The following is a 20,689-nucleotide window of genomic DNA, read 5'->3' as shown; positions in this document are numbered from 1 at the left end:
CAACATGTTAACTCTGTCACTGCATGTTAGCATGCTGACGTTGATGTTAGCATTTAGCTCAAAGCACCACTGTACCTTAGTACGACCTTACAGAGCTGCTAGCTTTTCAAAATGAATATATTTTTTAGTGGGCATCACACAAAAAACGTGCTAAATTAAATTGTACTCAATCTAGTTACCCTAAAGTAATTAACGAGAAAGGTGGGGCTCAGTTTAGGGGCATGAATCTTCACTGGTCTCACGATTCAAATCGATTCCGATTATCCTGTCAACGAATCAAATCGATTCAATATCACGATGCATCACGATGCGTCACCTCCTCAATATTATTATATATTACTATGGTTTTCATCGACAAATTCAAGTAGTCAGACATATATGAAATGCCCTTTTCATTGTATCTGCTCTTGAAAAAGACACTTCCTTAATATAGCGAGTCTGAACACAGCAGACAACAGACAAAAACAAAAAAAGCAGCGAGCGGAAAATCAAAAAGTAAGCCATTAGGCAATAATCGATTCTGGACTGTCACTGCATCGATGCAGAATCGTCCACGTCCATCGCGATGCTTTGATGCAATGATTAATTTCAATGCTCCTAGCTCAGTTGGGGTCCACATCTCATTTTTACCAACGTATCATCTTCACTGTTACGTTACATTCCTTGATTTTAAAATGTCCACTTGCTTATTGGAAAATTTGACTGTGTAAATAAATGACTCACTATAAACAGCTCTTTAAGATCTGATCCCAAACATATTCAGAGTATAAAAGCAGTAGAAAAAGAGGACAACTATTTCATCACTGGGATACTGTAGTGAGGAGAGGACAGAGGGTAACAAACATTCAACTTACTGAACTTTCATAACTTTTTTCTTTCTCTCTTTGATCTCAATCCAATGACTTTGGCTTTGATATATTTAATAAATCTAACAGTGATTAATGAAATGTCTAGCTACATGCAGGGAGATTAAGTTAATTATCTGCACCGTTACACTGAGTGGAATATTAATCATGAACGAGAACCTGAAAATGCTGCTCTTCTTGAGGAGTTCAGCACATAGTTGAGTCACAGAAAAAGTGGGTGAGCAATGTTTTCTCCTGGGGCTGAATCATGCACGGACAGCAAAAACACAGAGCTCCAATGAGCAGCGAGCTGAAGATGGGGTTAGGGGAACAATGACACATCGTGTATCATCTTACACCTCCCAACACTGCTCTGACTAAAGCTCTCGACAGCAGAATGATTGAGTAACAACTTACCATAAAACCCCTCCCAACCAATTTCACATCTAAATATGTTGTTGTATGGGTGTGCGTGTGTGTGCATGCTTCACATTTGTCCCTCAGCACACATTGACTCAACATAGCCAACTATATTACTATATACCCCTCTGGATCTCTTTAAACAAGATATATATGATGGCTATAGGGCATTATGTTCACTGCATTTATCATTGTTATATTCAGATAAAATCACCCTCACATTTTCCCTATTGCATTGGCGGAGCAGTGGAGCAATTCACACAAGTGCTGCATTTTCCATTATACTATGAAGTCCACTTGTGGCAGGCATGCAGGCACAGTACAGAGCAGCGTTTTTTTCCCACACATTTGTTGTTTCTTTCTTTTACACACACAACACAACACACAACAAGTTGTTGGATATTAAAAAAATCAGAACAACCTAGCCCCATTAATCCATCATATTTTATTCAACAATATAACTTTTGCTCTTCAGAGTACAATCAATAAAAGATACATATGACAAAATATATTTTAAATAGATGAGAAAAACATTAAGGCATTTCATGAAGGAAGTTTTGACAGCATGAAAGATTAGTGTTGTTTTTTGTGTTTATACATCTAAGGCACTATGATCGCTGCTGAAACCACATAAAAGATGGACAACTTTCTGCATTTTTTAACATGCTGGTTTCCAATGTGGTTTTCAGTGCTGTGTATGTCTACAGCGTACAGTGTTTTAGCAATAAGCCAGAGCAGACACGAAAGGCAAATAAGGTAGTGAAAGATTTCTCATTCTGCCAAAAGTGTGGTGACATTGTATTGACATTTTAATAATCCCCTGTGTCACACATGAACCAGCAACGGGGCAAAGCACTGTAATTATGTTTATCACGCAAGCCAGCCTGGTGCCAGTGTGACTTCTTGACTGGGACCGACTAGAAAGCTCAGCTGTTTCTCTGGAGAATCGCCGTGGCACCAGTGAGCGGTCGATTGGCCGAGGTGTGTTATGAAAGCCGTCATTTCCTGTGCGTGTTCTCTAGTTAAAAAAAAATCTCTGTTATTGCCTCTGTGACCGAGGGCTGCAAGGATGGCATCACAGAAACACATAAACAGCTCAACCACATCCACCGAACCTGGGGGCAGAGAACAAGCTCTCTCTCACTCTTTCCCTTTCTCTTCCTCTGTGTATTACACTTTCACTTGCTTGCATGCATAAACAATGCGAGGCGTGCGCGCGCACACACACACACACACACACACACACACACACACACACACACACACACACACACACACACACACACATACACACAGATTTGTTGACTTGGTATGTACATGCTTAAGTCCTGTTAATAAAGTCTACGAGCATCAAGCCTGTTGTCGTGCAAAGTTTACTCTCTTAACTAACAGGCAAATCACATGTATATGTATTTTCTTTTTTTCTTACAACAGATTGCTTCACTGATACACAGGTTATTGTAAGTTCTGGTCTGAAACAAAATGATACATGTAGGTACAGCTGCATCAAAAAATCCATCACAGTTAGGATGTGTGTCCACTAGGCCTCTTTTCCTGAGTGCCACTGCTCTGTTCCCACTTGTTTTTTAGTATGAAAGCAGTGAAAGTGAAAATGCTAACATGCTTTTCTTTCTTATGTCCACTTCAGGCACCTAAAGTCAAAAATGTTTCAACTTTAAAGATGAAAAATGATTTATCGTTAAGTGCTGTTGTTGAAACACAGTGCTTGATTCCTCAGGACACTAAATCCCTTCATTACAATGCTTCCCAGCATCTTGAGAGAAAAAGATGCCCAGTGGTCACATTACAGCATGGGCTGGTCTGTCATGAGCAAGCCTATTGCAACTGCTGTGCTGCTGTATGAGTCTGGGACAGCCTATGTTATGTGTTGTATTGTATGAAAAATGAACAGTATGTTATGCTGATACAGGCAAGTGTTACACTGCTATGTGTGCTGAACCAGACTTATGTGGGCTGCTGGGGATTGCAATGTTTAGAAGGCGTATGGCCCAACAATTATAGTGAGCCGCAGCAGTGAGCTGGAGCGGTAGTTCATGGTCAAATGGTGAGTGACCATCTCCAGGTCTATGACGTATTCCCTGGGGCCTGACAGAGGCTTGGTTAGCACCAGCATGGCACTCACGTTGCTGGAACGCTGCAAAAAAAATATCATCAGTCAATATGTACGCATGTGAATACAGATTTATCCATAGACTGTATATAAAACTAGGATTTACCACATATCTTTTATAATACAGTTTAACATAGATGGGATACTAACGGCATTCCCACCAGCCTCAACTGCACTTTGTGTTAGCAGATGTTAGCATGTAAACAAGCTAAACTAAGATGGTGAACATTGTTAACATTATACCTTTTAACATCAGTATGTTAGCGTTGTCATTTCGAGCATGTTAGCATGCTGACATTAGCATTTGGCTCAAAGCAGTCTATGTCTAAGTCTAGGATGGCTGTAGATTCTTAGTACTGTTTGTTTAGAATGCCAAGTAATATCTTGATACAGCATAACTGTAACTACTATGTCACAAGCACCATATGTTGATAAAAGGTTGGGCAATTGTACCAGGCGTGAGTAATTTAATGGATTAGCATGAAACTGCAGATTTTGACAGCATCATGACAATGTAACAGTTAAGCATGTACTATTATCACCTGTTACACCCTTTCTCAGCGTTTAATGCAACACAAAAAAATAATAATTACCATCAACTTACCCTCAGGAAGAATTCTCCTGCCTCATTCCCAGCTTTGATCCTGAAGGTGTTGTGTGTGTTGGCGTACATGTTGGTGGCCTGAATCTGGAAGATGTCCGCTGGCACAGTCCGGTCGGCCTGGATGCTCATGTATTTGTAGACAATTGACGGCGTGAGACCCTGGCACTCGGTCTGAGACCGGCAGATACAGCGACTGCAAACACAAAACAATTAAGAGAATCTTTGTGAAACTGGCCACACTGATGATAGTGGGGGAAAAAAACTGGATGATGTTTACTGACTTTTCAGAGGTTTTGGCGTAAGGCGCCTCACAGGGGTTTCTGGGATAGCAGCGGAAGCCTCCGTAATAGTTCCAGCACATTTCATCGTCTTGGCAGTTATGGGTCCCCGTCTCACACTCATTTATGTCTTGTGATTGGCAGAGAGACAGAAGAAAAGTATTGAGTAGTCAAAAATAGCTGGATGACAATCCTAGTATCCCCCCACTTCCAAAACACACACAAACTCTACACGCTTCATGAAACAGAGCTGTGAAAACACAGTCGAGGTCAGGACGTGTACAATTTGTGAACAGTGTAGCTCTATTTCATTTCATCTCCGGGTTGTAGCTCCATTTCCAGTAGCTGTGGAGGTGAAAAAAAACACAAGAGGAAAGCCTGCAGATCTGTAGTCGAGGGAAGCCCCCGAAGCAACCCTACACAGGCCTAACTGCAGCTCTCTTTCTGCAGCACCATGAAAATAACCCCATCAAACATGCCCCAAACCACAGGGCTATTTCTGGCACAGCAGCCTGGATTCATCACCTTAAGGTCCCTCTAACACAACCGGCCGGATTCATGGCTCCCCCTATAAAGCCTGCACCTGACCGAGGGGGAGAGGAAAAAATAACAGCTCTCCCTTTGAGCGAGCGCCGGAGCTTCAAATAAATCCACTTCAAGAAACCAACATCATGCATATAAATTCACAGAGGTGGCTTTGCGGGGCAACACAACGTTGCTGTGTTTGTGTTGCCTAACCCCTGCATTCTTTCCATGACAGTACCGGTTGAGAGTGGCTTTCATTCTCGCTTGAGAGGTAGAATAGTGGATGATAGCAGGAATGCTTAAGTACCTCTTAACATTAATCTTCAAAGAATTGAGGAAGAGGAGGACGGGAGGGAGAAAGGAGGAACTTTGTTTTGTGTGAAAACAGAGAGGAGGTAAGATAGATAAATAAATAAACTAAGAGGGGATGAAAAAAAAAAGATTGATGGGAAGAAAAAGGGAGAGGAAAAAGGAGGACTGCGGTACCTTGACACACCCTGTTTCCCTGGAGCTGATATCCTTCTGGACATTCACAGGCGTAACTTCCTGGGTTGTTAATACACTGGTACTGACACATGTAGCTGGAGAAGCTGCATTCATCGATGTCTGTACAGAGAATATGCACACACACAAACATAAATAACACATATACTGTAATAAGCAGGGCATGTGATGGGTGTTTACAAACATGCATCTATCTGCAGTTGAATATCTGTGTATATACATGAATATATATGTGTGTGTGTGTGTGTGTGTGTGTGTGTGTGTGTGTGTGTGTGTGTGTGTGTGTGTGTGTGTGTGCGTGTGCGTGTGTGTGTGTGTGTGTGTGTGTGCGTGTGTGTGTGTGTGTGTGTGTCTTGGCAGGAGACCGTGTCTTGTGCCAGCTCATAGCCCTGCTCACACTGGCAGAGGAAGGAGCCAATCAGGTTGTAGCAGTGGTGCTGACAGGGATTCTCCACATCACACTCATTCACATCTGGAACAAAAGCAGATGTTTTATATACATGGATATCATTGGATAATTCTGGTTTATTACAACTTGGAACTTATTACTGTAGTTTTGGCCATCAATCCGGTATTAATGGCCCTTTACTCACCGACTTAGGTCTGGGAACTCAGATGTCAGCAATTAGTATGGTGAGTACAATGTTATCATAATGAATAGGAATGATGGCCAACACTATGTAAGTAAGAGTTGTAATACACCTGGAATTATACTTTAGGAAATAAATAACTAGACACTAATGTTTCAGGATAGCTGGGAGCCAGTCACGGCTTTGGATGGATTTCTAAATGTTTCAGAGATAAACAGCACTCTATCACAACACACAATTTTTTTCAATAACTTCCTTTGACTTCCACAGGAGGTTTGCTGTGTGGGTTCAGGTTGCATGGTCAATCTCATGATAGCTCTGAGCTTCAAGGCATAAAAAACAGCTCGAGCACCATTTGTTTTGTTAAAGCTATTCCTGACCTTAAAATATCTGCATCCTGAGAAAACTGAGGAACAAAAGAAACAGTGTGGGTTAACACTAGACTTTGGTGAGCTAAAACAGAGCTAACATCCTCTGCTGTGTACTACACCACACCTCTTTACACCTACCTGATTATTAATGCATTTTTATCAGTTACATTTGTTCTTTTCTTTACTATGTTTTATCATGTATATTTTCTTTTACCCTGGCGTGTGGTTTTGTTCTACTTGCATGTACACTAAAGCAGTAATTATAATTATTATAATAAACCCTTGTCATTTGCATTGAGCATGCAAATCTATTAGAAGTCAGCAATACCAACACAAAATGTCTGACGGGCTGCCACTGAATAACAAAGCATTGAAGCAAAATGTTTGTTGTACACACTAACACATGGCTTTACAGTGACTTACCAACACAGCTGTGGTTGTTGCTGGCCAACTTGTGACCTGCGTTGCACTGACAGTAGTATGAGCCCTGTGTGTTCACACATCTGTGCATGCAGTAGTGGGTCAGGGCGCACTCATCTCTGTCTGCAGGAAAACAGAAACATACACACTTACAGGAGAATCATGAAGATATGAGCGGTAAGATACATTGCAAAAAGCAATTCTTTACATCAGCTGATTAAAGATGACAGCAACCAATTACTGTTGGCACCAGTTTTAATCATGTAATAAAGCGAGAGGAGAGAGTGCGTTTTGCGTCAACGACTCACCAACACAGTGGTCTCCGTTCTTCTGGTAGCCTGGAGGACACTGGCAGGTGTAGGAGCCTCTGGTGTTGTAGCACGTCTGTTCAGGGCCACAAGTGTGTCTACCTGTTGCACATTCATCTATGTCTGCAATAAACACACAGAAACAGACACTGAGAGTAAGCAACACAAAGTTGCGGTAATGCCTACTGTACGCAGGAACATGTGGCAGACAAAGCAAGGCAACATGTCTGGACTATATGTACTCTGTGATGTGTGATGTGGGAACTGCTTTCCACAGACAGTAAAAAAAAAATCTGTGATCACTGACACCATCACATCATACACATACTCATACAGAGAGGAGGCAATTAAATAAAGAGGGCTTTTATTCAGCAGCTCCGGGTGGAGGGGAAAACACTGATCATATCTCTGCTAACAGGACATCTCTTTGAATGTGGAAGTGTGTGCGTGTGTGTGTGTGTGTGTGTGTGTGTGTGTGTGTGTGTGAGAGAGAGAGAGAGAGAGAGAGAGAGAGCGAGAGAGCTCTACTGAGAACTCATGTGCGTTTTACCATAACACTCTCTCATCAGACATCCATTAACCCAAAAGCCCACAGATCCACTTTGTATCCCTTACCTCATCATTCATAAGTTATATAACATGATAAGCAATAGTTTGATGTTAGTAAATGATGCTTAAAAACACAAAGCTCCTGCCAGGAGTATAATTACTGCAGCGTAGCCAGGAGTTTAACCCTTGTGTTGACTTCGGGTCAAATTGACCCGTTTTCAATTTTTGTTTTATATCGGAAAATATGGGACGTAGAAATAAGCGCTGAACATGTGTAGAAGAAAAATTTGACAATTAAAAACGTTGGAAAAAGCAAAAATAAACTGTAAAAAAAGGCGTCATAAACGTCGAAAAAATAAGTGTTTTTTAGTTGCCTTTACTTCCGTGACGCACGTGCGTCACTTTGTAACACACATTATAATGCTCGCCTAGCTGCTAGCATGGCACTCCCTCATGCTCTGCAATTGACTTAAAACACATAAACCTATTCTGGTACAACCTCTAAATACAATTATGAACCTGAAAATGAGCATAATATGAGCACTTTAAATAACTTTGCACACTTTTCATTGACCAACTTAATAATTTCTTAATAAACTTAATAATAAACGTGATTTCAGAAAGGCTAACTCAAAAGTTACCCTCTTAAATTTTAAAGTTATGTCCAGATTGACTCATATTAATGGTACTGTACATACAATCAGTAGTGTAAGTGTTGGGACGATGAATTGATGATAAGATGAAGTTATGACTGGTGTAAAACCTCCAAAAAGTAATTTTCCCCCTCAAGTTTTCGGCCGAAATATGAATTTTCCATACACAACACAGCAGTGGAAAGATTTTCATTTTTATCTTGCCCCTGCAAACATGTTCTCAAATTTGGTTTATTTGGAGTCAGAGCATCTTAAAAAAGGCTTTTCTCACTATAACCTCCCTCGCCTTTTTTTTTCTGAACTTCCATCTTCTATCCCCCGACACCCCCACACACACTACAAATACGCCCATACTAAATACTCTCATCCCTGTGGGCCCACCAGCCGTCCTCTTGGGTGGTCTGACACAACCCATCATATGCAGACAGCCAGTGGGCATCAGTTTAAAAGCATGACAGACGGTTATCCTCAATACCACACGCACACACAGGAAAGGAAGGGGGGTATTATTACAGCATTGTGATATGACACGTGGAGCCTAACAACAGCCAGAAGAACCTGACTGAAAAACTTTAAGTTGAACTCTGTGCTGCCTTGACAGACATGATTGTATTATCTCTCCTGCAGAGTTTAGATGCAATCAATGCACCTGAGACAAACATACTCATAGAGCCCATATTCATAAAGAGTGCACGAAGATCAAACAAAAATGATCAGACCATTAAAATGAGTGCCGCAAAGCCCAACTTGCTGCTGCACAGATATCTCGAACTGATATTCCCCTCGACATGTTTCATGTGATGAGGTCTCAGTTGGCAAGGATCATGCCCTTCCCAGAGTGCCTCAAATGTCCTACATGCCACTCCCACAGCCTCCACCATCCAGTGGGATTGGTGCCTGTGAGAAATTGGCTTGATTTGCTGCGTAAGAGCCGTGGCACAAAAAGGTTGACAGAAGGTAAGCTGTCTTCACTCCTTAAAGGGAGGAAAGGGAAGAAGGCTAAAATGTGCTTAACTCTTTGGGAGTACAGTGATAAGACGAACTCAGTACATTAGGGACAAAAGCAAGGGCTTATCTACAAAGGTGCCACTGAGAGACAACAGGTGCGAATTGCATTTAGGGAGGAATGCACAGACAAGACTTGTTGCTCACTGACCCGCTTCGTAGAGGACAAAGATAAAAGCAGTGTTGTTCTGGAAACTCTAACGCTCTGATGTGGATTAAACAGCATCTGGGAAAGGGCATTCACAACCAGCACCAAGTGTGAGTGAGAAACTGAATGCTTGGATTCCAGCAGTATCACACAATGGGATGCTGACCCAACAGCCCAAAGGCTTCATGACATGGCTGTTAAAAAAACCCTGGTGCATCAAAGGATCTCTGTCACTGTTAGCGGTAGACCTGCAGCATCCAGATTCAGCCTCTTAGGTCAAGAGATCTGATATATTTCCCCACGTGGTGTTTATTACCACAGATATGCAGGTCCATCCACACTCAACCGTTTTTGTTTTTGTATAATTTGTAGATATTTGAGTAGATTTATCAGGTTTTATCAGGTTGCAAAAACAACACCTATCTATTCTGTGGTTTGAACATGCAGAACATTGATGGGAGAAGACAACAATACAGAAGCCATAGTATTAGCTAGCCTTGACAGCTACACAAGCTAACCCTTTAAATAATAACAGGGCGATGTGCTTGTCAGAGAAAAAAACGGAAGTAAAATCCTGTGTGTATATAGGGTACCAATGAAAATTTTAAATGAATTTCAACAAATAGTTGGAGATGGGATCAAAGCCCTGTGAATCACAACCACACCTACTTACTGGAGGTACATGGTGATTCATTGGGTCTGGAAATGCCCTGCCTTCCGGCAGTATATTCAGACAAAACAAGCCTGAGATTAATTCCTGATAAAATAGTCCTGTGTTGATGCTGTCATGGTGCCAAGAAGCAGACAACCAAACTGTGATGCCTGTGAAATGTTGTGGTTTTAGTAACAGAAAGCAACATTTGTCAAATTCTTCAGTTCTTGAGACGTGCCACCGCACTGATAAACTACAGTTATTAGACTTGAGAGTGTACACCCACGCTTGGGCTCTGTGATGCTGTATCAGGCACAGCAACACCTAGCTAAATGCTAACATCAACATGCTAGCATGCTAAGAATGCTAGTACTGTTTATAATGTTTACCAGTAGCGTGTTAGCGTGCAAACAACTGTGAATTAGCACTAAACATAAATTGATGGGAATGTGGCAAGTGGCAATAAAATGTGTGGAAATCACTAAAGTTTTAGCAGTTCATCCTGAGATTCAGCCTCTTTAGGTCAAGAGATTTCATGGCAAATAGCCAAGTGTGGCTAAGCACCAATTAGCTAGTCAAAAGGTTTCTTAATAGCTAAGATTGTCTTTGTTTGATTAGAAGTTTGTTTTTATTTCCATACTGCTGTGACTGGTTGAACAGTGAGCAGTCCATTGGTGTAAGCAATTATTTTCTTGGACAGGATTGGTGCTAGATCAGATAGGCAGTTTGACCAATTGCAGTTGGCACATTCATCTTTGTTCAGAATTCAGACTTGAGCTAAGACTCACCCCCTGCATTTGCTCTAGTTTTGGACCATTATTGCCAACCCAAATTAGATCAGGTGCACTTGGAATGATTTGGCCATGAATTACCTGCCATGAGTTGGACAACATTTGCCACTGTGTACCTGTGAGACTATGTGAAACCATCAAACAAGGTGTCTGGCAGACATCTGGATGTTCCAACACTTTTCCTACATAAGGTGTAGAAACCAACTGTTGGTTTGAAGTAAGTGCATATGGCTAACTGTAAATTGTTTAAATGTGAAGAATGCAGCGATGCTTCCTAAGAAGTTCTGTGTACGGAAAAGTCATCCTCACTCCCTTTAAGAAAGCTTTGAGAGCTCTAAATAAAAGCATATGTGCTGAATGCAATCCAAATGTTCATTCACAGGAATATCTTGTGGTAACTGCTACTTTGTCACTAAACCTTTAAGCCTTTGCCAATACAAAGTTCCACATAAGTGTGTGTGTGTGTGTGTGTGTGTGTGTGTGTGTGTGTGTTTGTTTAGGTGGTGTGGGAGGGCATCCCACACTGGCTGGCTCTTAGGTCCCATAAAGCCTCCACAGCTTACCACATGCAGTACAGTCCATATAGTTTACCCAGGAAAACAGATTTTACCATCAAATGTGATGATGTGTTGCGTGTGGGGAAAAGTCACTTTTTTCTCTGAGGTCAGATTTTTTTTCCAGAATTTATTTAACACAGCTTACAAGTTTCCTCTAAGAGTGAGCCTGCTGTAACATCACAGGGAAAGATAAGGCTGACCAGCAGGAGAGTGGAAGATGTGGAAGGAAAGAATGAGGAGACAGGGTGGAGGCTTTTTTTTTAAACAAAAAAGGGCTTTTTAAGATTTGATGTTAGATTTACGGCCGTGTGTGCATATGTGATGTCAGAGTTAAAAACTCCTTGCTTTTCAGGGAGATTAATACTAAATGCCTTGTGGGAGTTGGGCTGAGTAACAGGGATGGCGGCAGCTCAAAGAATGCGAGAGTGTGTGTAATGGACAAGTGGGTGTGTGTGCATCAGAGGTCCTGTTTGAGGTGCTCGAACATTAAATGGCCTTTTACAATGTTTTACAGAATGGGGTGACACACTGTGAAGACTTGTTTAGTGTGTTAGTGCGTGCATATTGGTGAGAAAGAAACAGCATACGTGTCTAAAACAAGGACAAAAATTATTTGGCCAGAATTCAGAACAATGTGCTCCAGATTTAAACTGACATGATAGGGCTTGTTGTAATTATCACTTGAGAGCATTTAGTCTTGTTTTCACTGAACCACTGCAATGGAAAGCAGGAGCTGTTCCAAAGAACAGTTGGAGCCATCCTGCTGTTGGACAGCATCTTGGTTTGCCTCTGATTATTGGATAATTCAATCTTTGGGAAAGCAGGGGGCAAGATGTGTGATGTTAATAGCCCATAAAATTTCACAATGTCAAATTTATTAGAATGTCATACACCAGACCCTGAGTGTTTGGTTTTGCTTAACCTCAAACACCTTTATATCACCCCTCCTGGCAAACGCTGCACTGCACATTGTTTAATTTGTTTATAATTCTCTCTGCAATGCAGTGTGAAATGCAGCTATCACAGCCACCTCAGGACAAATGGGAGTGGTAGTGTTTCCCTTTCAAAGCAAACTTAAACACAAAGCAGATAAGAAATCAAAGAATTCAAGACCCTCTATACTTATATTCTGTGTATTTCCAACCGAATTAGGGCATGAAATATTTCAATGCTTTTGCTATTCTCACCACTCCCAAGAAGATTCCCCCTCTCATTGCTCTCATTGTTCAGGAGGAGCAGGAGTTTTAGTTAGTCATGCTGACACTTACTAACTGGTTTGTGAGTTTGTTCCACACTCATCTAAAGGTCGGGCAGAGTCTTGACATTCTTGAAAATCCGTCCAGTGTGCCAGCAACATTCCTTACTGATAATAATCCTTCCTGTTACTCTGAAAATGTTTCGAAAAAAAGAAGTGCTGGGCAACTCTGCTGCTATCAATCACTCTGCCAACCTGACATGGCAGTAGTCACACTGTAGCCATGGAAGGAATTAAACCTGAAAATAGGGTCAAAATAAAAGAACACGGGCGCCTGGTTGGCTCACCTGGTAGAGCTGGCACCCATATATCGAGGTTTACTCCCCGATGCAGCAGCCGCGGGTTCGACTCCAACCTGCGGATCCTTGCTGCATGTCATTCCCATTCTCTCTCCCCTTTTAAGTCTAAGCTGTCCTATCCAAATAAAGGCCTAAATGTTAGGTTCTTGCATTCACGATGAACCGTTACACACATAATGCGAAACCAAAGTTCACAAGCCTGAGTTCCGTTAGCAACATGTGCTGAGGTTATCACAACAAGTTGATTGGTGTGCAAAATCAGTCACACTATGGTGAGCGCAAATGAAGCGCAGCAACGGAGAGCTGTGTATAAAATGTAGGCGGTGTGTCGGCGCTCCACCGTTGTAAGGTGTGTGAATAGAAACCCATGCATCACCCAGATGTGCCGATCACCGGGCCAAGAAATAGCAAACTATAGTCTATATTTTCAATTTCATGGCAAGAGATGCTTCAGTTCCTAGCAAGAGGATTTTGACGGTCTTTGTCACTTGCACTGCTGTCTGTTCAAAAGAAATGAAAAGAAATGCAATGCTTATGCATTTGTTTTTTATTTTCCACTGTACCGAACTTTCACCGAATCGTGACTCCTAAACCGGGGAACCGAACCGTGACTTCTGTGTACCGTTACACCCCTGTAAAAGAGTGATAATACGAATCAAAGGAGAAACAGTGTAAGAAACATGAAGCTTGTGATTGCATGTGAGTGTCACCCAGCTGAGCGCAATAGTGATTTATAGCAGCCCTGTGTCCCTTTCCATCATGAGGTAATTGGAAAGAGCAACACATGTAAGCACATTAGAGGAGGAAGCAGCTGGCCGTTGGACAGGCACCGACCTCAGAGAGAATAATAACAACAACATTAAGCATTTACGCTGAGGAGGCATGGCAAAGCTGCTTCCCCTCCTGCTCCTCTCTGCCATCGTTGATGTGATGGCAGCGAAGAGCCAGCAGTGAAACCACAAGCAATACTGTACAGCAACAGTGCACAGGCCAAAGGAGAGGCTGCCTGCAAAATGGTTGGATTATATTCACAGTGTGAAAGATACTCTGGTCTTCTCTGGCAGTGTCAGTAAGCTGATGAAATACTGTAACCATGTTATGCCTGTTAAAACACAGGAAGGTTGGAAGTCATTCTGACATTAAAAAAGAAGATTAAAAACTGTTTAAGACACTGAAAAGAAAAGACACTGACGTTAAAATACATCCAGTAGTTAAAAGAGCCTTAAAGAATTAGAAACAACACGTTCAATGAATTGGACAGGAAAATCCTACTGTAGGGAACTGGGACAATCACATAGTGAAGACACACTGATCCAGGACAGTGCAAATCATCAGTCTGAGAACAGGTGGAAGACAAGAGCTTAGCAGGTAATAGGAGGGTTCAGCAGGCACAAAGGGGCGCCTCAGGTGTCTTTTTGTTTGAGTAACCCTAAACAAAGTGGGTCCGCTTGTGTTTGATCCCACTTCAACAAAGTCGTAGCAGAATGTTTAAATATAACATCCTGTGTATCCTGTATCACATTCACCTCATTGTTCAGGTCTTCCTTCTCCATGCAACAAACTTTTCTAATCTGTGTTGCTTATCTCTGATGGATGTTTGGAAAAAAACAAACACTAACTGGATAACATCTGAAGGAATTTCCTGAAAAACTGTAATCGCTCTCTGTGCTCACATCTTTTTACATTGTCTGTGGATGAGCAAAGACTGGGTGGCTGGGGCTTGTTTCTTCAAGTGCAAATGTCAGGATGAGACGACAACAAGCAGAGCTGTAAAGTATAAACTGTAAAGGTCAAGTCATGTAGCAGCGTCATGTTGTGCTCCCTCTGCTTGTTCTGCTCTCTGCATTCCTGCTCCTCGCAGATCGATCCGATGCTTATCTGTCAAAGGTGGTGAGTAATTCCTACCATCACAAAAGATGGGAGCAAATGGAAAAAACAACCACCACTGACATTCCAGAGATATTCCTCCCAAGTGCATTGCATCTGTGTGGAAAAATGTTATTGCATGCACTCGGCCTTGTTCGGAAAAGTACACAACTTCTCTGTCACACAGAGATTAACAGCCTTAATAGAACATAGTTAGGAAAGATTTCCAGCCACTGCAGGTGAAGAGCGTCCAGACGTAGCTAAAATCAGTCAGGCATGCAGGTGGTAATGTGGCCTGCATGACCTCAGAAAACCAGACAGGTAAACAGGAGTGGCATGTCCTTTCATGTCCCATACTGCAGTGCATGAGTATCTAATTTAGACATGAAAAATAAGTAAACTCAAGACTTGTGAGGAGAATATGAGAAAGTGTAGAACATGATATGTTTCATTCCCCTTGGCCAACATTATATGCCTGAAGCCACTGAAAGTACAGTTGAGTTAGTATGAGTAGTCTCGAACAGTGTTCAATTGTAAATGAGGATCATAAAATAGCTGATCGACCGCTTTTGATGGACAACCTTCATTTCTAGGAGGAAGTGATCTCACCTCTGCTGAAAATAAGAGTTCATATGCATACATACGACTACAACTAGCCACTTGTAGGCATCTCCCGGGGGTAAACACAGTAAGTATGTGTGTGTATGTTTGGAGGGTGGGGGGAGGTCATGGAAATGCGAGGCATCATTAAGCTGTCACACATACAGTAAAGGTTCATAGTGTCTCTGTGTGGCCAGGGCTGGAATAGGGTGCCAACTTCCCCAATGTGTCACTGCAATAACACACACTTAGGCTCAGGTTACCTCAGGGCCAAAGGGCTTTATTGCCCATTTGCAAAATGGGAATGAATATTAAAGCCACGATTAAAAGGAAAAATTGTGCGTTATATAATTTGTGGTTTGCTTCGCTTTTAATCAGCATTAATAATAGTGCACTTTTTCTTTTCTTTTTTTATAATAGTGCGTTTAAGAGAAGCTATTTCTTTGTTTGTTTTTTAACAATTTAAGTTGTGCTTTGGAAAATTGGCTTAATTTTTTTTCCAGGGCATTTAGCTGATCTCTCTACTATTCGCCACACACTCAGCAGTAAGTCACCAAAACAACTCAGCAGCAGAACAACCCTTGACGTTGGTCCAACCTGGCTTGGTCAGTGCTCTGGCACTTCTGTGGTTATTTAGTCAGTGTCAGCCTTTCATCTTCCCCTTTGCTCTACCTGACTTGGCACTCTAGGTTTCCTCCACAGAGTGGTGGGTTAGCAGGGAAGGAGCCTGATGTAAGCGCTATTTGATACATTGAGGTTCCCCCCCCACCCATTGAAAGTTAATGGGAATTCCTTTGCTAGCAAGATACGTAACTGTGCAAAACAACCACTGTGGAACAAAAAAAGAGAAAAGACAATTCTGTGTCCAAGAACAATTGGCTCATTGTAGCGAGTTAAAGGTAATGACAGAGAAACCAGAGACTGATGTAAACAAAGATTATATCACTTCACCAACAGAAATATACGCCCACGAGAAGGCACGAGACGCCTTCCAGTTAAAACTCCAGTCATTTCAAAGCAATCACACTGACAGCAACAGCCTATCTTTGTTTAGCCCATGCACTGAAACAGCACGCCAGCAAATGAATAAGTATTATACCCATGCCAGCTCGCTTATGTGGTTACATTAGCTGATATGTTGCCATGTTTTACACTCTAATAAAACCTAATTGGGTTCTAATTCAGAGAAACACATAAAGCACCTCACACATATCTTTGCCCCAGGTGTAAAATTAAATTTGTTACTTTCACTGGAGCTCTGAGACCGCAAGCCTCACCGCACAGCCACTCACCACACGCCTCTGCCTATTGGCAAGGCAAGAGGAGCTCTTAACCACTGAACAGATGTAATTTATGGTAATGCACTTTGCCTTACATTACGTCTACAGATTACTCTACATGTCCACATTCCCCAACTCTCACAGACCAAGTCAGATGGCAATGCAAAAGCTTTAAGAGGTTACAAGTGATATCAGATATTCTCTCTCTCAGGTGCAGCTATGAACATCTGGCACAAAGCAATGAAAGGTACTGGTGTGTGTGTGTGTGTGTGTGTGTGTGTGTGTGTGTGTGTGTGTGTGCGTGCGTGCGTGCGTGCGTGCGTGCGTGCGTGCGTGCGTGCGTGTGTGTGTGTGTGTGTGTGTGTTAATGAGACACAGAATGAATCTCCAAACCATTTGTAAAGATCAAAGAATCTCGCCCAAATTTAGGATTACACCCACACAATGTTGCATAGCTACCAAAATCTCAAGCTGGTCACGGCCCAGGGAACTAATACTGTAGGCGTAAAGGCTATATGTGAGCACAGAACTTGCCACAATATTACAAAATCTCCTTGATTTGCCCCTGAAACAGAGGACCTCAACACCCTAAACAGAAGAAGAATTTCTTATATTCTAAGAAGAAGCTGAACTCCGAAAACAAGAAAAGAAACGATGACATCATAGTGAGAAAAACCGAGAAGCTTGCAATACATCTGCAGCTACGCATGGCTTAGCTGTTGGCAACGGAACAGCTCACCTTTAGAGCTCTACTTATCAAAGCTCTAAAGTCATTAGCAAGTAATTATCAAATACCTACGTAGACCTGCTAGAGACACATTCAGACACATTCTTCCATGCAGCAGCACCACATCTGGCCAAGGGCAACAAAAGCATACTATTCATGAGATAAAAAACCAAGGGCAACAAAAGCATATTCATGATATTCATGAGATTAAAAAAAACACATCTCAATATCGAAATTTAATTCTGCCAGTATACTGCAGGACAAAGCAGTCCATACAGTGGGATTTTAATCTGCACCCACATTTCATGAGTGGGCAACTTTTTATGGAGAGAGTGTGGCAGCCATCCCTTGTAGACCATCTTTTGTGGTTACACCTCCTCTCCTGCTGACAGAGTCCAATTTCTCTCCTGAGGAGCTTGTCAACACCACTTGCTGAGATAAGAAGACCCATCTCCATGTGTTGGTGTAAAGCCGTAAAAAAAGAAAGGCTAGTTTTTTCAAGTTATTTTGATGGTATTTCGTATCATCTTATAGCTAAGCAGAGAAGGGGAAAGTGCCTGGGCAGCGGATCTTACCTCTACAGAGGTTCTGCTCATCTGCAGTGTATCCGGGTGCACAGCGGATGGTCCGGCTGGACAGAGAGACCCCCTGGTTGCCTGAAGACCGTGGAACCTGGGGCTGGCTTGGTGGGACAGCAGGGACAGCGGGGACAACAGGGAGAGCAGGGACAGCAGGGAGCGGCACCTGCTCGCCCTCCTTACTGATATAGATGACGGCACTCTTGGGGAGGCAGAGGTATCCACCAAAGTGGTTGATACACTGCATCCCTCCTTTGCAGGCATCGTCTAACAAGGCACACTCGTCGATGTCTGACACGGAAAACAGTATGACAAAAAGAAAGACATTTTCAAGGCATTTTCTGGATTTGAATAATTTTGATTGGTTAAAAGGCAACTGATATTAAGCTTAATTGAAAATATATGAACAATAAATACATATTAAAGTCATTAAGCATGAATAGCTGCACAAATGTATAATAACCAATGCTTAACATTAAAGGCAATTTGTCATTTCTCACCTTTGCACTGCTCTCTGACACTGTCATACTCATACCCTTCTGTGCACTGTGAAGGACAGATAATGATTACCATTAACTTATAGACATTTTAGTGTCCTTTCATGTAGCATCATATGATACATAAAAAGATGAACCTCCATCAGCAAATGAAAGTAGCCTACTCAGCATGCCAAGTTGTGTTAAACCTACAAAGAAAAACAAAGATATCTCCCTTACTGTGTAGAAGACGGGCTCCTCAGCCTCCTGAGAGAGGACATGTGTGAAAACCGCAAAAAGACACACGCAGATGCCCAGCATGACGACCAAACGTCTGAGCAGCACTGTAACGAGATGCAGAGGAACCAAATGGATAGAGCGTGCAAGATCATTTTTCGCTTGACAAGCCTACAAGTTTTAATACCAGTTATTACATCATTGATGGCATTGCTTAACAAGTCCCAACATCTCCCGCTGCTGGCGTGATGTTTGTGTTGGCAATGGTCCAGCTAAATCTGCGACTTCAACTAAGTGAAGTGTTTTTCTGCTGTTTTTCTCCAAAAGGATTAGTGCGTAATACGCGTCGAGAACGTGCGTAAACATGTCCTCCTGTGTCAGTCAGTGTCAGGAAAATGAACGAGTTAATCAGCCATACAGAGCTCATGTTGATTAGAATGTATTTGCACAAACCATCTAATTCTACAAGCTGCACAATCAAATAGTATTCTGCCATGTTCACCTTGCAGCCTTATTTCAAGATACTGACACTTGTCAGTTCCTGAAACAAGCGAACTACATAAGTAACAAGTGCTACTGCAGATGTTTTCTCTCTCTCTCTCAATTGTTTCAACATTCACACTCCTTGGAACAGCTCTCATTGTTATCTGATCAGAGTGCTGTGATGTATGCAGTATCTTTGTCATCCTGTGGCGCCTTGGCGACGTACCTGCAATTACTGTACCTGCGGACCTCCAACTCTCCTGGCGTGCTGAAGAAAATGTCCCCGGTTTATGTTTTTGCTGCAAATCCGAGTGTGTGAACGCGTAGCAGGCTGGGCTTTATTCTGCAAACGGTGCCGTGGATATTAGATGGTTGTAGGAGTGCAAGCAGCACTTGTGATGAACATGCGGTTCGTTTTGTATGACATGTTGGGGGCGGTGTACCGGGCAGGTTGAGCTCCGGGTTTCTCTCTCACCGGGGAGCAATAAACGATCAACAGGCTACAGTGGCTCCCTCTATAGACTGATGACTAGTGATAAAAAAGGTAATCATCATAAGAAACGGCTATCAATGGAAAACTAAGCTCAGAAATAATCTATTAGTACTACTTACTCATTATATTGCTGCACAGAACAATATTCCCATCATTCTAAGACACCGAAGTAAACTTTGGTTATAATGCATTAAACATTGAACCTATCATTTATTGCTGTAATAACACAAATTATTATTCAGTTAAGCTTTAATAAAATCTGTCTGTCTTTGTACCGGTGTACTTTTAACACCACCTTAGGGGGATATTTTTTCGCATGATTTCAATATTTTTCGAAGAGGAAATCTGGAACCATACCCCGTTTACATTTTAAAGGCATACACTATTTCTGTATGTTATTTTAAGAATGAGCCTCCATAACTGTTGGGGTTGTAACATGCAGGTGAGGGACTTTAGTGCCTGTGTGTATAATATATATGTAGCTACAGTATGTGTGTGCAGCAGGTGTTAAATCAAATCATGTGCTGAAGACTTCTGTCAGCAACCACTACATTAGCCTCTAATACATTTCATGGTGTTTACAAGATGCCTGGGCTTCAGGAACATCTGCTGGAATTGGCATGGCTTCCTGGATTTCCCATGGGTGAAGAGACAGCAAGTGATTGTGTGTTTGTGTGTGTGTATGCATGTGTGTGCCAACAGTTTGCTGATATGAGAGGATAGAACGGATCTTGGCACCACCTCCTTTAATGCTGACCTTCTGACCTTTCCTTGCAGGTTGTGGATGACTAAAGGATTGCACATAGATTCTGCATGGTACGATATCCTGTAGGTCCTGAGTCAAACTCAAACATTTCCTAATTAAAATTGGATTCTTCTTTTCCAAGATGCAAATCCAGTGTTTAATCTTCAATGTGATTATTTAACATGAAATCAGTGAGAGTCTAACCAAGTTAAACACGTTAAAACTGGTAATTTAAGAGCCAAGTTCTGGTCCTGCACTGTACGGACATTCATGTCTGCTCACAGGATGACTGAATGAAC

At 42.0% G+C, this 20,689-nt stretch overlaps 1 protein-coding gene across 2 annotated transcripts; it reads right to left on the bottom strand.

Moving 5' to 3' along the window:
- Positions 1–1,695: 1,695 nt before the first annotated feature.
- efemp1 (EGF containing fibulin extracellular matrix protein 1) lies at positions 1,696–19,615 on the bottom strand. Of its 2 annotated transcripts, none has more exons than XM_028603269.1 (11): positions 19,379–19,615; positions 18,673–18,776; positions 18,457–18,502; positions 17,954–18,247; positions 6,997–7,119; positions 6,692–6,811; positions 5,662–5,779; positions 5,290–5,411; positions 4,282–4,408; positions 4,001–4,193; positions 1,696–3,420 (listed from the first exon to the last, which is right to left on the bottom strand). In XM_028603269.1, exons 2-11 carry the CDS (start codon positions 18,751–18,753, stop codon positions 3,259–3,261), a joined length of 1,386 nt encoding a protein of 461 aa, XP_028459070.1. In that variant the 5' UTR covers positions 18,754–18,776; positions 19,379–19,615; the 3' UTR covers positions 1,696–3,258. The 2 variants fall into 2 exon arrangements, with proteins under 2 accessions (XP_028459070.1, XP_028459071.1); XM_028603270.1 differs by having other exon boundaries at positions 19,394–19,615.
- Positions 19,616–20,689: the final 1,074 nt, after the last annotated feature.

This window comes from Perca flavescens, chromosome 17 (assembly GCF_004354835.1).
Source record: "Perca flavescens isolate YP-PL-M2 chromosome 17, PFLA_1.0, whole genome shotgun sequence".
Classification (NCBI taxonomy): Eukaryota; Metazoa; Chordata; class Actinopteri; order Perciformes; family Percidae; genus Perca; species Perca flavescens.
This window is presented reverse-complemented; position numbering and strand designations above follow the sequence as displayed.